At 44.6% G+C, this 16,714-nt stretch overlaps 1 protein-coding gene across 1 annotated transcript; it reads right to left on the bottom strand.

The window, feature by feature from the left end:
• Positions 1-8,492: 8,492 nt before the first annotated feature.
• LOC119179361 (uncharacterized) lies at positions 8,493-15,496 on the bottom strand. Its single transcript, XM_075868790.1, has 2 exons — positions 15,370-15,496; positions 8,493-11,548 (listed from the first exon to the last, which is right to left on the bottom strand). The coding sequence occupies exons 1-2, from the start codon at positions 15,436-15,438 to the stop codon at positions 11,039-11,041; spliced, it is 579 nt and encodes a 192-aa protein (XP_075724905.1). The 5' UTR covers positions 15,439-15,496; the 3' UTR covers positions 8,493-11,038.
• Between the last annotated feature and the right edge of the window lie 1,218 nt (positions 15,497-16,714).

Raw genomic sequence — 16,714 nt, forward strand, 5'->3', positions numbered from 1 at the left:
AACATTTCCGCCTCCATCAGAAATGCAGCCGCCACAGCCGGGATTTGATCCCCCGACCTGCGGGTGAGCAGCCAAATACCTTAACTTCTAGACCACCATGGTGGGGCTTGGGAATAACCTTCTATTAAATGACAATACATGCCTTTTTTTTCAAGCGACAACCTTACGCGCCTCACTAAAAGGAAAAACTTCACCGGCATCTTTCGCCAGCGGTGTGAACTCGAGTGATACAAAAGTCCATCACGTGCTGACGTCACTGAAAAGATATGAGATGGAAAGACCTGAACGTCTGGCTACATCGAACTCCTTTGAACACCTGAATGAGCCAGCGCCCGTGGCCGTTGCTCGTGCACACGCACTTTTGTACTCCATTACTTGTGACAGCCATCACACGATGCTATCATGACGTCGTAGATTGCGACAATGTGGGGAATTGTGACGTCACTGTGACATCACATGTTTTCGTGATCACACGACATCATTGTTCGGTCAAACGGGGCCAATCTCTGAGGCTGTGACAAACAGGTGAAGTAAGCTTACAATGACTCGCGGTCCTGGAGGCATTGTAAAACTGCGACAATTGCAGAAGACTTTGAGATTGGGTCACGAAATGTTCAGTACATTGACTTAGAAGAAAAATGACATGGCTTTAACGTTCGATCACTTAAGAAACCGTGTGAGTCTTTTTGTGTGTGTGCGTGCGTGACTGAGATCCATGTATGAGGTGAATGTAAAAATCCTAATCTATTTCAAGGTTTTCTAAAGATAAACCAGAGTCATTTTCTGCGATGGAATCATCGTTGCAAATTTGGTTGATGAAACCATTAAACGTCACGTTGAAGTTGAAAAAATAATAACGGAACACGTATTTGTACTATATCAGCTGTTACGTGTGAAGTACTTTATAAGCTTTGTATTTTTAATACCTACTCACTGTTTCAAATCTCTAGTGCACGCATTTTGGTGTAATACCCGACCTCACTGTTTCTGACCGATATCTTTGAACACTCACGTTATCTAAACAATCCCACTGTCCCTCATGTATTTGCCTGCAACGATTCGAAAGCAAAATTCATGTTTGATTGATTGATTAAAATTTTATTTACTTCAGAGTGATTATGCGGGCTGGTTAACTCTCGGTCCACTGGCATTCATTTCGGATGCGCCAAAAATAATGACGCAGACACAAAAGGAAGCACATAAACAGGATGAGCACTCGGACGTCAACTCTACTCGATGTACACATAAACCAGTACGGGCGGTAGATACCAGGTCAAGTTGATGTACACACATAAACAGCACGAATTCTAAACATCAGCTCAAGTTGATGTATACACAGGACAAGCATTTGAAGTGACGTCTTCGCCTTTTTTTGTGTGTTACGATAATGAATGAGTTTTTATCAACAGTAATGACTCCTCCCCTCCCCAAACTGTGGAAGTTTTCTGCATACAACGTGTTTGTGCACTGCGCCCGTGGTCGGTCCACCTTTAACAGAGCGATGAAATCACGTGATCCTGTCACCGCGTGACGACACGCTGTCGTCACAACTTTCGCCGCCCTCCGAGATCCCGATGACGTCATACAGAGACGTCACCATATGATGATGAGGATTTTATTTCGCATCACTCGTGTTGTGGTGGCGGACAGTCACTTTTCGAGTGTGCCGGCTTTTCGCCAGTATAAACGCAAGAACATGAGACGAACAGGGAATTTGTTTTCATTCCCTTGGAGTTACTCGCCTGTGCGCACTTTTGAGCATCGCGTAAAGTTGAAAAATTCGAGGAACCAATGTTTAGGGGATCGCGAACTTTCCGTAGGGGAACTTGAGTTCTTCAGTTCCCTCCCACAAGAGATTTGCGTTAGCGTTCTCTTGATTAGGAATCACCGCACGTCTCGAAAGTGCATCTTCATCCTTGAGGAGCATACTCCGCGGTATGCGGAGTATGCTCCTCAAGTTGCTCCTCAGTTGCTCCTCAACTGAGGAGTATGCTCCTAAGTTGCGACTACCAAATATGGTAGGTCGCAACTTGGAAATGAGCACGCGACGCCTCTTGAACAGCGGCACACCTGTGATTCATTTATAGGCGACAAAGCCGTGCTATGTGGTTTTTCGTCCTAAATGTGATACGTCTTTCCCTGCTACTGAAAGTACTACCCATATTACTGACTACTAGTTCCTTGCCTCTGCCTAAAATAATTTTGAGAGTGATGACGAGATCTGTGCTCAAGTTTTTCATAAAAGTTCTAGTTGTCAGCCGAATATTTTCCTCGCCTGAGCTCAAACCATCGGAATAAACATGTGCCTGCTGCACAAAATCTCTAACTTGTAAGGTGTGTGTGAATACTGAACATTTAATCCGAACGAACAGTAACCAAACGGTGACATTACTGAAGCAAATACGAATACAACTCGAGTAATATTAGAAAACTTTTAGAACAGTACAGTAAGGCGGCTATTTTTAATAAAGCCCTGTGATTTCACAATATTCTGTTGGACAGAAATATTCGCAGCTTTAAGAAAGGAGTATTATCAGTACTTCTAATCAACAAAAATTACGACAAATATTACACTAAAGTAAACTCGTTCAACTTTTCTTTTTTACTTCTTTTTCTCTTTTGTCTTGTGTTCATTTATTTGCGGATAACTCTTTTACCAGTTTTCATTTTATGCTTTACAGTTGCTGGTTAATAGTCACTGGTAAATTATATCTTGTACTACACGTTCACACATTGTAAGCGGTTTAGTAGATTTTGCGTTTATGTATTCGCAAGTTCTATTGTATTTTTTGTTGTAATCAATATTTACCCATGCATGTATATCTTGCAATTATATTTTGTACTGCCCCTCTTACGCTATGCCCCTCGAGGTCCCTGTAACGTACTCTAAATAAATATAAATAAAGTGACTAGAACCACCGAGGTATCCTGTAACGGTAGGTTGAAGTAGAGGAGTGACTACCGTACTCAAAGTGCTATTTTGTCTTTACTTTCTATATAAGAGAGACACTTGAAGTGTTGAACTGAATACAACCCATACAGCAAAACGCGCAATAAAACGGATAAAGAACTCGTCACGGTACGCGGCTTAGCAATTAAAGCAGCTAACCCTCAGTGCTGAATTCATCACCTCCAAGAACGATTCACTGAGACACAATGCATGCCCCTGTTGTCAGTGTACGTTACTCTTTAATCTGAGTGCATCCGCAGTCTCCTACTTCGGTTACCACCGCGTAGAGACAAGAGCTGATCACCCCTAGCTATGACGAGATCCGTTCTCTTGAGGTTTTCCCGTCGGTGTTCAATATCCGAAAGTCTTTTGCAAGATGTGCGGTATTTCGAATATGTGATATTTGATTTGGGCATCGAATCGAATAGTACGTTACTGAATTCGTTATTCAAAATTTTTGGATATTCGCACATTCCTGCTTATCTAAGATAGCCAAAAAGTGCTCAAATCCAGAAGTGGAACCACGACACCGTAAACCGCTTAGCAATATTTAGGGTGCTTTGCGTGTCTGTAATTAACAACCAAAAATAAGTGTGTTTTGACAAAACAAAAGACCCGTGTAACGGGTGTTTTGAAAGACTGAAGCACATACGAGATGGGTGTTTTGCTGTATAGCGTTAGTTATAAACATGCAGAACACTCGTATAGGGGTGCAGACTGGTTTACTGTGAATGGTTGTCGGTGGAGCTTACATTTATTGTTAGGTTGTAACCATCTATGCACCAAGTTGAAACACTGTTGAACGTAGCAAATTCACTGTTGCAGGCCAATATCTTGAATCAATGCCTACGCTTTCCGTAATAACTTGCAACGGGCATGCAAGGACGCGCTAAGTGATAGATGATAAGATACCAACTAAAACTAAAGTGAATCTAGGTCAATATCAGGTTTTCAAAGGCTCCACGATGCATTACATTTTCATTCTTCACCCCAAAAAGCTTCACAGAGATAACAGTAACTCGCAATCGGCGTTATCTTAGAGTGCCGTCTTTTCGCCTGACACTGAACGTTTATTGCATTGGTGTCGGGGTTACCCGAGGGAGTGTACAAATTGTAGCACGTGAATTGTAGATAACGGCTTCACTTCTACGAAAAAAAATGCGCGATAGCGATAAGTGATAACCTCGTTACAAAGCGAATGCGTTCGCATTCAAAGTCGCCCGTACAGCGATGGGCTACCCTGGTGAGAAAATGCGATAAGAACACGCAGTAGGGGTGAACTAGGTTTTAGCACAGGCGACCTTTCAGCTTTGCTTGATGATACTATTCTTGTAATGCACGTGATATGAAAAGATAAGGTGATTGAATGTCATGGGCATTGTTTCGATTTCGCGTGAGGCAAGCCAAACATAAGGGGAGGAGGTGGGCTGCTGGTGTGACTTGGGGGAAGGGTTAAGTAGGCACTTTGCAATCTCGCTGCCGGCGTATTATATGGTTGGTGACAACCTATAAAAAATGCCAGCTGTGTCTCGAGCGATCGCTGTCCCTCTATCTGCGAATCGGTATAAATGCTCTATTCAATAGCGCTAACTTATTTTTGTGACGTCCACAACTCCACTGTTTCGTGAAAAGTCGGCAAGAGCATTCGGATACATATTTGTTTCGTGAATTTTAGGAAGCAAACTTGAATGTACAATAGTCGTCAATTCACTCGGGGATTGATGATTGATTGATATGTGGGGTTTAACGTCTCAAAACCACTATATGATTATGAGAGACGCCGCAGTGGAGGGCTCCGGAAATTCTGACCACCTGGGGTTCTTTAACGTGCACCCAAATCTGAGCACACGGGCCTACAACATCACTCGGGGATTTCAGCATCGTTGCTTGGTCAAACGTAATGTTTCAGGTAGAAACGACGATTCCCCCGCCCCCTTTTTCTTCTTCTTAATCTCAGTGGTCTTTACATTAGCCCAGAGAAATTACTCGTGGTTCTAGAGGGAACCCACAAGCACGACTGTCAAGTGGAATCTCAGTGGTATGTAGACGCCTCCAAAAAAATTATACGATCTCCCACTTAAGGAAGCATGGGGGGATGTTTCATTTGTACGTGTAGTTGTGTACACGTTGTGTACCGCTCATGTTACTCCCCTCCCGTTCTTTGTGTTACGGTGTGTGGGCCGCAAAGGGAACATGCAGGGCTGCTTAGAGAGTGCAACGATGCGAGCGTGCACAGCATTATATACGAGCGCACAGCTGCGGTGGTGAGATAAACGGGAGAAGAGACACTAAACGGAGGCAGCGCTCTGCCACCTCCTCGTGCTCCCGCGAGAAGAGGGGAGAGAGTTGGCGCATGAGCAGTGGGGGAGCGGACGGTCGCCAAGGGACGGACACAGCTCCGATCAAAAGCTGTTTCGCGTGTAAAAAAGAAAATCCCTATTTTCGCTATAGTATCTCTGTTTCTTTCGCACGTGAGAGGTACGCGTGCCGCGAATTTTCGTGCGAAGCTAGCATTTCTTTTTTTAGGACGTAATCTAGAATGTAGTGCATTACTATGGAAACGGCGCTACGGAATGAGAGAAAAAGATTCGAACTACACGTAAACAAGCGTGTGAAGTTATAACGTGAGTTATGCGTCGATGCGTAGCCTACGTGATTGCGCGCCGCACCAACACGCCATCTCAGAGGCCATACATCGATAGTCGATATGCATGCCGATTTGAGGATGAAGGTCGTCACTCCTGATCTCTAATATCAACCTCAATAAAGAATGAATCGCTTTGATGAGACACATTGAGGTAATGACAGGCAATGGTATAGCTCAGTAGGTAAAGGCTCGCGCGCTGTCAATGTCAATAATAATTATCGTTTGGGTTAAACGTCCCTAAAACAAGATGTGATCATGAGAGACACCGTAGTGATGGGATCCGGAAATTACGACAACCTGCTTTTCCTTAACGTGCGCCTAAATCAGTAATTATACCACACTGTTGCAGTCGGTCTACGTGGCATGAAACCGGGAAACGTTTTTGGTAACTACCGTTTTTTTTTTTTCGACAGATATGATTTTTTCCCTCCCATTTCCCATTTACGGCACGCCACCACTGTCACCGACCAGACATGGCGCTACACGCAGATGTCTCCTATATTCACTGCATATATGCTCTTTACGGAACCTAAAAATAGCACATACAGTAAATATAATATCCCCAAGTCCTGGCGATAGACTGGAGCCTCTAGCGACGCCCTGTACTTCGAAGACTTTTCATCGCGAAAGGCTTTGGAATACGGGACGTCATAATGACGTGGACTTGCTGAAATTCCGCCATGCAATTCAAACATGAAATTTCGAACTTAATTTCCCCCTCTATTTAGTAAGCCTATATAACGATACTACTAACAATAGCATAGGGAAAGAATGATAAATCTGTATAAAGTAATCTACCGTTCCACTTTAGTACCCAGTTGAAAGCTGGACTCTACACTTTAGTTCTGTTCGGTCTTAAGTGACCTGCCATGGAATGGTTTTTATTATCTCGGCTATTCCATTTTCATAAATCCGTCAGTGAGAAAATAAGTGGTTACCCAGACAACAGAAGTGAACAAATAAAACAATATATATACCAAGCTAAAAAAAAGAGCTTGACAACAGACAGTTCATTTTCAGGTGTTTACATTTCAATATAACCTTCACACTCACGCATTTGTGTCCAAGTTTTACCCAATGTATACAGATTAACACATCACTTTGTATACACGTACCTGTTCACTTTGTATACACGTGCCTTTGTATACACGTACCTTTCTATCATCACTTTGTATACACGTACCTTTGTATCTGTTCATCATAAGTGCTTATCAGTCTAGTGCGCGCTGATAAGTCTTGTGCACAAGTGTTCACTTTTTGCTGAAGGAGCTTTCCAGGCCATGGTCCAAGCAATTTATGTAATGCGACGAGCTGACTGTTGAAAGTTGCTACATTACAGTTACAAAGGCGTTTACAATTACAATTACAGTGACAAAAACATTTACAATTGCAAAAATGTTTCCTTATGGTTGAGGTCGGGTAAGTTCAAGCGCGTCGTTTTATTAACTCTCGGTAGACCTTACGTTGCTCTCTCATAGACCTTACGTTGCTGCTCTCGGTAGACTTTACGTTGTGATACCAAGTCTTATCAGAGATGTTTACACGGACGCCTGTAGGCGTAACAAAAATGACACGTCAGAGAGTGCAAATAACCGTAAGAAAGTGTCAACAGTCTAACGTAAACACAGTTTGTCATATAATGATAACAGAAATGTCAAAACAGTCGAATACACGTGAACATACAGAGAGAGAGAAAGAGGCAACGAGAAAGTCGAGGACCCTTTTTTGTATTACGAACTTAGGCCAAAAAGCTCGAACTATGCCAAGGTTAAGGAAGGAAGATCTTCAGGCAGCCTTGTATGAGTGTTCACATTGCCAATGAACATGCGAGTGATTAGACTTCAAGGGAATACTTTACGAATTATATTACCATGACTGGACTAAAATGACTAAAATAAAGTTGAAGTTACCATTCAATTATAGCTATTAGTAAATATGTTCATGAAATGTACGCAGACTACCTTGATATTCTTCGCAGTGAACTTTTACACAAAGCCTTTCAAGGTTTATTTGTTCGCAATGATTGTACAGCTTCCTCCCAAAAGTTATAAAATTCACTCTCGGATAAGTCGTTTCATGCTCATCCACTGAATTATTCTTCAAACACACAGCTAATATTCTGATCTGTGACTTACATAGTTTTTTTGTCTCTGTGTCATCTGGTGCGTTTAATTTTATTATCAGCATATATGTCTATTGGAGCGTTTTTCCCTTCCGTGCTTTGTCCCTGAGTGAGTCTCAGTCAGCTGACGTATGTGTGAGTATGCTCAACTATGCTTGCGATATATGTCTGGGCTGACAGTATCTGCAAATAAAACTGCAGAACAAAAATAAAACAAACCATGTACTGCTCGTATAACTTCGATAAATTCAAGGCAGCCCCGCCTCCAGACATTGAACATCAAGAAAGAGTGATGAAGTGATGTGTTTGGAAAAATAATAATTTAATTTGGTTGATTTTTGGAACTGAAATACTTAATTGATCCCAAATTGTTTTTCAGAAACATCGAGTTACATTTGTGCTTTGCTCTCTGCATTGTGTGGTTTTTCGCCTTCACACAAGTGGAAAGTGTCAACTTGCGTTGTACAGTTGATGACACTGCTGAAGCAAAATGTGTACTGGAAACGTGACAGCTGTGCAGCTGTCAAATTCCATCGGTATGCTGCCACGCAAGACCGAGAGTCACACTAGACTTGGCGATAACTATTTATCAAATATGGTCATGAATAACATCCTAACCCACCATTACCAAAAGCTGTGACACAGTAAAACACGGCTGACGTAAGAAACAGGATATCATCGTCTTCTGTTGTACTGTACTTTTTGTAGGTAGTTTAGGGCGCCAACTAAGATGTGTAAGTCATAGTCATTTATATCAAATAAGAAACTATAGATACATGCAAATAACTTTAATAAAAGGTTCTGCGAGTTTGTGGGGCGAGCAGAAGGTCCCGTATGGGTGACAGCCCGAAGTTATTGAGTCCTGGCGGCTTCCTGGGCCCGCTGGACAGCCCAAAGTTGATCTTCAAGGGCAGAGATGTGCAGCAGTTTCTCAAAACCAGTTTTAATGGTTGTAATAGTTTTGATACCTGACTTCAGCAGTTTATTTGAAATGAGGTGACATGAACATGACACCAGAATTCATATTCACAAACAAACAAACAAACAAACAAACAAACAAACAAACAAACAAACAAACAAACAGGCTTTTGTGCCTGAAACATCTGATCTTGGAATACGTGCATGAAATTAGTAGAAAAGCGCGATGGCCAAGATCTTTGAACAAAAGACCGGTACATTTCAAATAAATTGACAATGACATGCTTTCAGCCAAGTACTAGTACTCAAGTACAAGAACCATTAAGTTATCAGTACCATGTAAGTCCCTACGGCGTTCACTATTGGGAGTACACAGTCCTTCACATAGCACAGATGGCTATGAATTGCTTCCGGTTTTGAACACATTCCTCATGGTGAAGTTCTATGATACACTGGTTTACCTGAGCGATATTTCTTCTGAAACAGGAAGCGAAGTTCAGCTATATATTCTACTCAATTTTGAAAGTTCATTATCTCCTTCTCCGAAGTTAAGGTTCAACATTTCAAGATTCACACCCTGTTAGACTCTACCAAGCTGGTGCATATTTTTTCCTGGTGAGGATGGTGACGTCATGGCTGGTAGGCACTACTGTCAACTCCACTTACGTTCGACCCATGGTTCTTAGCTTAATTATTAATGTTTATACGTGCAAGCTCACTGCTACAGAAGTGTACCCAGACTCTAAGTCTGTAAAGTACAAAGGCTTCCATAAGTAACACGCTGTAGGGGTGCTCTATTCAGCCAGCAGGCTCCCCAGAACTTCTCCGGAAACGATGGCAGAAAACGCATGCACGGCTCCAATTTGTGGGACCAGAACCCAGACTATGCAGCAGACCAGGGAGGATACAGAAAGACTGGGCCTTCTCCTCTTTTTCTGAATGCTCTGGTCTGGACCAGCAACAATCTCACTGGCACAAGCTCAGACTATAAAAGTTTGACTTTCACAGCGACTGATTTCATTTCATCACAACGGCCGATTTCATTACAACGGCAATTTCACAACAGCTTTGGGACGCTGACGCAAGATGTGCTGATTTTAACCGGGGTGTTTGTCTTCACTGGTGCAAGAGGTTCGCGTAGATGTCTCAGGATGTGTGCCTACAGGTTGCGGCAAGGTCACGAACCCGCGCGTATTCCTTGTCCACCAACACTACTATATATACGATGAAAACGACAGATGTGCGCGGTCATTGCCGCACGTAGCAGCGCACGGGGCAGCCTATGGGCCACACCGCTTCTAACGTCGGTTGAGGTGTCAGCAACTGAAATCCCAATTCAGCAAAATTGTTTTCTGACCAATCAGTTGTCCTCGCCACACTGACGCATCCTGACTATCGAACAGAAACATGTGATTCTGGACGGTTTCTGGTTCGTAGTGAGTCCCACAGCAGCATTCCAACAGACAGCTTCCACCATTTGTTTCACCAGATTGGATATTCACAGTTTTGCATTTACTTGCCACCAGTCTCTTAAGCTTGACGTAACTTCCTGCCTACACGGGTACTTATTAGCAGTCTTAAGGTCACTTCTGGTTATTGATGGCGAAGGACGATGACTTTTTCTTAAGTATTCTGACCACTTCCTTCCAACGGGCAATGCCTATAATTGGTTTCGTCGCATTTTCATTTACTTCAAATTTTTGTCCTACGCATGGTGACGTCCCTTTTTTTCACATGGTGTGCGTGTACGTATATTGCCAATCTTAAAGCTCACTTGCAGTTTGGGATGGACGGTACTTGATTCGTAGCGAGCCGCACTGCAGCATTCCATGCAATAGACAACGTCCATCATTTGTTTCACCAGATTGAGTATGAGCAGCGTTGCACTTACTTCACATTTCTATTTCACATTCCCTGACGACACTTGCGTCCTTCTCGTGTAACGGTGCATATTAGAGATTTAAAGATCACTTCTGTTTGCAACGTACGATGCTCACTTCATTTCCGTTTAACAAGTCTAGTTTCCACGTCGGTTGTTGAGCCGCCTACTTGAAGCAAGCTGAATTCGGCGAAAAGCTGTAGCGGACCACATCACACTTCCTTACCTAGAGCGGGCGAACTGAGGAGGTCCAGGAACTCATCGTGTTCTTAAGAATTATGGTTATCACAGTGTGAATTGACACTGACGAACGAAAAATCGGACGACACGTCCTTTGTCGGTGTCTCTTTGCGCTGTCAACAATAAACGTAACCCAACTCATCCACCTTTCCGTCGTTATTCCGAAGAAACCCACCAGTTTCACTTAACGGACATCTCAATGTCTCGATCGGCACGGGAACTTCAAGGTCCACATACCGCGTTCGGTGGCATCGCCCCGGCACACTGCGAGCCTATCCGTGGTCAAGATGCCTGTGTCGGCGCCGCGTACACCGGCAACACGACGGGGTACTTGCTGAAATGCACGGGTTCCAGGCCCGCCATCGGACCATCTGGGTCGACGGGCGGCGCAGAGTGGATGGCTCCGCTTCGGTGTGCTACGTTCACCGACACGGAGCTGACGGACGTCCCGTTCAGGAAGACCCCGGACGCCGCCAGAGGATCCAGGGCGTGGATTGCCATGAGGGCAGCCCGGTAGCGCCAGCTCTCCATGGCGGCCCAGAGGACGCCGCCGCTGAAGACCACTATGCCCAGAGGGATGAGGACGAAGCCGAGCAGTCGGAGACCCGGAGTGGCCGAGTTGAAGCCCACGAGGATGAAGAGGATGCCCGACAGTTTGATGAAGAAGCCGAGGAAGATGACGCTGCCGAAGCGCCACGGTGACGGGCCGACATAGCGGGTGGTCTCTGCGTCGACGCCGTCCGAGCACTGGCGGTCTTGACAAGATCTCCTGGACAGCATCCCCGCAGGCTGCTGAGTAATGCAAAAGAACATTTCGAAAATGTACAGACACGAACTTCACGATTCCCGTGAGCATGCGTATATAATCTAGCGAATCTTAACCGCTAATATAGCTTTGTAGATAATTTATAACAATTCCGAAGTTGACGTGCGTGATCCAGCGCTGTACGGCGCACCTCGCGATATTGACGTAATTCAAAGGGCACGTGAAAATGACCTCGAACTTGCGAGGCGTCACCACTGCGGCGGAGCTCTGAGGTGGTACTCTGAAAATGACGACGTCACAGTCGTCATTCTTCTTTGGCTGCGCTTGAACCAGTGGGCTACTATTCAGTGGCTGCTCGCGAGTCCATGGCGAACGTCTGGAAAAACGGAAGATCAAGAAAGCCGTTGCCGCCGGATGACGATGATAAAGACGACGGTGACAGTGACAGAAACGGCATCGTGCAGCACATGCGACAGCAAAACAACTGGGTCAAACTGGTACGTCGCGGTTCAATGTGCTGTTTTTCGAGCTCGGTTGGGCTAGTTGCATCCGGCGGCTTTTTCGTACTCGGACCTCTCCAAAATTGAAATAGACCTTGGCCTTCATAAAATAGGCTGTAGCTAATTATCTGTGATTAGCGAGAACTAGCGATGTGCTGGGTTATGACTAATTGGCACCCAGCAACATATTGTGATAACAAAACACTATAAGAAAAAAATTTGATCAGTACGTCTTACTTCCTTAAATCAATGAACGATTGGGAAGGCAAGACCCGTTTTTCTTTGCTAGGCATAACCGTAATCAGAACCAACGAGAATCAAGGTAGAGTTTCGGACGCATTATTTGAAGGTTGCAGGTTAAGTCCCTGGAGGCGGCAAGTTGCCTTTTCGCCTTTACTAGCGATCCTTTGCCCTCTACTTTCTTTGACTTGATCACCTGCTGATTGGTTCTCACTAGGGGCCTGAACCTAGCAATCCTAGTAATCAAGCAAATAGTATTCGTGTGAACAACTTACGACTGCAAATTTTAAATGATGTTACCTATGGTTGTTTCTGAATGACGCTTGCTTGGAATGGCAGAGCGCGTGGCTATGGACGTTGGCGTCATCCGTAGCTGCCATTTCTTAGTTATAGCGTGAGAACAGCACGACGACACAGAGACAAGAAGGACACAAAGGACACGAGCCGTCGTTCTATTCTCGCGCTATAACTATCGCCATGTCATACCAACTAGCCCAAGCTGCCACACTGCTATTTCGCGTTAGCTACATGCTTGAATTCACTCTTAAAATAAGCTTATGGACCTAGCATGCACTGTAAACCAATTCACGTCCTCAAGGGTACTTTGCGTGTCAATAACTAACACCCTGCAATAAAGGTGTCACTTATAGACACACAAAACACCTTTAAGGGTGTAAACTTGTTTACAGTGTGTGGTATGACTGTACATTTGGTACCATTATGGTGTTGGTCTCTGTATAAAAGTGAACAAAAAAAAAAGAAAGAAAAAACTGGGAGAGGTGCAGCATGTATGGAAAAGGGTGTCTCAGCTCCACCAAAGTGAAACCTGGAAAGTGGCGAATAATGATGCACACTTCTTTGATGACTCACTGGATGTGGCAAGCCTGAAACCGGGCATACAGGGAAGGGCGTTTCCGCTTCTGTAACGTCGCAGAAAACTGGGTCGGGATGCAAAGCACCCTTAAGAGTGCAAACTGGTTTAGAGTGTGGAGTGTGACTGTATACGTTTTGTACCATTACGGTGTTGGTTCTATATACAGTGCAACTTCTTGTTTGTTACATGTTCGGTTTCAGTACTATATGGTACGTAGGAAAGGGTGTTTCGACTCGACTAACGTCGTAGAGTGTTTGTTGGGCTATACCTGTTTCCGTCTTCATTTATATTCAACCGGTGGCGGGTAGCGAAATTTAAGCAACTTTTGTGGAACGCACCCGTTTTTGTGATGAACCATGGCTACACGACACACTGCGACGACGTTAGACGCCGACAAGCCGATGCACCAAGTTGCTTCGCTCCTAAAAGGTGGCTGAAGCTGCCCATCGGCCACTCATGGCAAGTGCGATTCAAGCTGTAGAGTTCCAGTTATGGGCGTACTTCTCATCGTGCTGTAAAGACTCACGGCACCTTCGGACAACGTTGAGGAAAGCGTGGGCTTTGAAAGCGTGGGATCTCACGGCCCACTCGTTGAATTACTTTGACCTTTTCTGTCGATTGCCTTGTCCCACCTCCCACCCATTCGCTGACGCTTTCTGCATACTGCGTCCGGAATCGACTAATCTTTGACGAACTGGTAATGTGATGGCCGTCACTGATGACGTCATATATGCCATTTCATACTTTGCGACCTTTTTGAAGGGCAGAGTGTATATCGGGTCTGCCCTTCAAGTCGAATGCGGTTTTGACAGGCCAATTTTTATTGCTGTTCTTACAAGATGTTAATAAATTATTATTATTATTATTATTATTATTATTATTATTATTATTATTATTATTATTAATCGTTCGTACTCGCTCCGACTACACCAGTCTTTCCGACTAATTACACGTGCTCCATAGCTTACGATATGGGACTAGTTAGCACGTAGTTCAACAATGGAAGTCTAGGAGACACGAGTAAAAAATTGATTGATATGTGGGGCTTAATGTCCGAAAACCACCATGTGATTATGAGAGACGCCGTAGTGGAGGGCTCCGGAAATTTCGACGACCTGGGCTTCTTTAACGTGCACCCGAATCTGAGCACACGGTCCTACAGCATTTCCGCCTCCACCATAAATGCAGCCGCCGCAGCTGGGATTCGATCCCGCTACCTGCGGATCAGCAGCCGAGTACCTCAGCCACTAGACCACCGCGGCGGGGCGACATAAGTACACAAAACAAGAACGAAGAGAAAGTACAAAGTGCACTCGATCCCGCCCTTTTTCTACTCGCTTATTTTATATTCAGACACGCTTGTAATTAGATTTACATGCACACATTCTTACGTGAGGTCGTCACACAGAGTAAAAGATCGCAACAACCCCGAATTTAGCACGAACATTGGAACTAGCCTAGTTGCAGGAACTTCCACGAACTACAACCAAATGGCACGCATCAAAAGCCGTTTAAGGTCACACACACAAAAAAAAGGACGCCAAGTGCACGTAAAAGCCCCCAACATTACTGAAAATAACAATCGCGACAGTTAGCAATTGAACCACCACGGTGGGCTGGTGCATGGTTATGCTGTGGCTCGACTGCTAACCCGAAGGTGGCGGAATCGAATCCCGTCTTGCGGTTGCCGCATTTTCGATGGGGGTGAAAATGCTAGAGGCCCGTGTACCTTGTGATTTAGGTGCGGCGCCCTTTATTATCGATTCTTTCATAATCATGTCGTGGTTTCGGGACGTTAAACCCCAACAAATATTACGAGACGGCCAGTCCAGGCAAAAATACTTTTTCTGTCAGCTTTCAAGAAGACAATCAAGCCACTTGTCTAATGTCGGCTCTAGCTAGGTATGCCCTGTGCTCGCAAATTTTTCATACCTTTTTTTTTATTCTAGCGTGCACATTTAAGCTTAAACTGTACAGAGATATTACGTATGACGACTAAAATGTCGCGTTTTACAACCTCAGATAACTGTATTAATCGCGCCAAAGCAATGAAATGTTTTTAAATAAAAGTTCCCTTGGATTCCTCAAGTGGTTCCTGGTTTTCACATAAGTGGTGACGCCTTGCATTACTCGAGGATACCTCAGATTTATGTCTTGTTTTTTTTTTTTTGACGCTAGCGTTAAATACTGAAGCTTAATCAGATAAACAGTTGTAACGTTGATCGACACTGACCTCGTTTGACGGCGTCGACGCTTGGGCGTGACCGGGACCTCCTCCAGTGACGCCGAGGACCACAAACATCAGAGGACGACCTCGGACGCGTCTTCGAGACGACACCTGTTCATCGCGGCGGAGGCCATTTGCCGTCCGTTCCCGCGCGCACGCGGACCCACCGCACGGGGGCGCAACAGGCGAACGTATATGCCTCTCCGGGTCTACTCTTTGCTATACGCCTCGCGTTTGCCTAACCTTGCCTTTACTTTTTTCTTATCTGCGTTGATCGTGTGTGTGTGTGTAAGTGCGTGCCCCAGTTTTTTCTTACGCTTTTGTCGATCGGAGCCGTTTCGTTTCTGCTGTAGCCGCGCCGTTTATATATAGCTCGCAGTCTCGACCAGTTGTTGCTATAGTTGCCGATCGAAGAACTTCGCGTGAGACCTGGCTCTCTGGGGGCGCGCTGTGTGTTCTTCGAGCGTTGGTCGAAAGGAAAAGAAGGGGAGAAAGCGAGAAAGGAAAGAAAAAAGGAGGGAGAGAAAAAAAAGAACGAAAGAATGAAGGAAAGACAGAAAGAAAGAAAGCGAGGTGACAAAGTATGCAAACAAGAGAGAAAAAACACGAGAAAGAAGAAAGAGGGAAAGTGAGGCGAGCTGGCAAGAAAGACGGAAAGAAAGGAGCAAAAAGAAAGGAATGGTGAAACAAAGAATGAAGACAGAACGAAATGAAGAAATAAAGAAAGGAACTGAGAGGGAAAGACAGACAGAGTCGATACAGCGTGTCGTTATGAGCTGTTCTTTCCTTTTCCAGTAGTTTGTGTGTTTGTTCTCGCTCAGTTATGTTTGTTATCCAGCTTATTTCTTGTTTCTTGAGTGCCTTTCATAGTAACACGCACCAATCGAACGGGACGGAGAAAGCGGCGGGACAAATAGAGACACAAACGAGTCGTGACGTGTACGTACACATGTAGGCCCAGTTTTTGAAGGTTGCGCCCTACATAACTCGTCTTATCGCTACAACTACCTAACTGGCTAGGCTTTGGTTCGATTCGGACAAAGACCATAGGAGACACACAGAACACAGACGAGCACTCGCCTGTGTTCTGTGTGTTTTCTTGGTCTTCGTTTAAATCGCGCTGAAGCCTATCCAATTATGTACCAACTCAGTCAAAGTAGTACTACCTGCCGACCTATTAACCCCGAACACGCAACTGCGCGCGAAGTCTATACCGCTAGGCTCCGGCGCTACGAAAAAGCGCGCGAGAAAAAAAAGGAGCACGTATTTAAAAATTTTGCCTATGTGTGGCGACAGTTTTTAAAATATAGCCGTTTCATGTGACGGCACCTTTTGTCTTTCGTTAGTCTGC

This window comes from Rhipicephalus microplus, chromosome 7, assembly GCF_043290135.1.
Source record: "Rhipicephalus microplus isolate Deutch F79 chromosome 7, USDA_Rmic, whole genome shotgun sequence".
NCBI classification, from domain to species: Eukaryota; Metazoa; Arthropoda; class Arachnida; order Ixodida; family Ixodidae; genus Rhipicephalus; species Rhipicephalus microplus.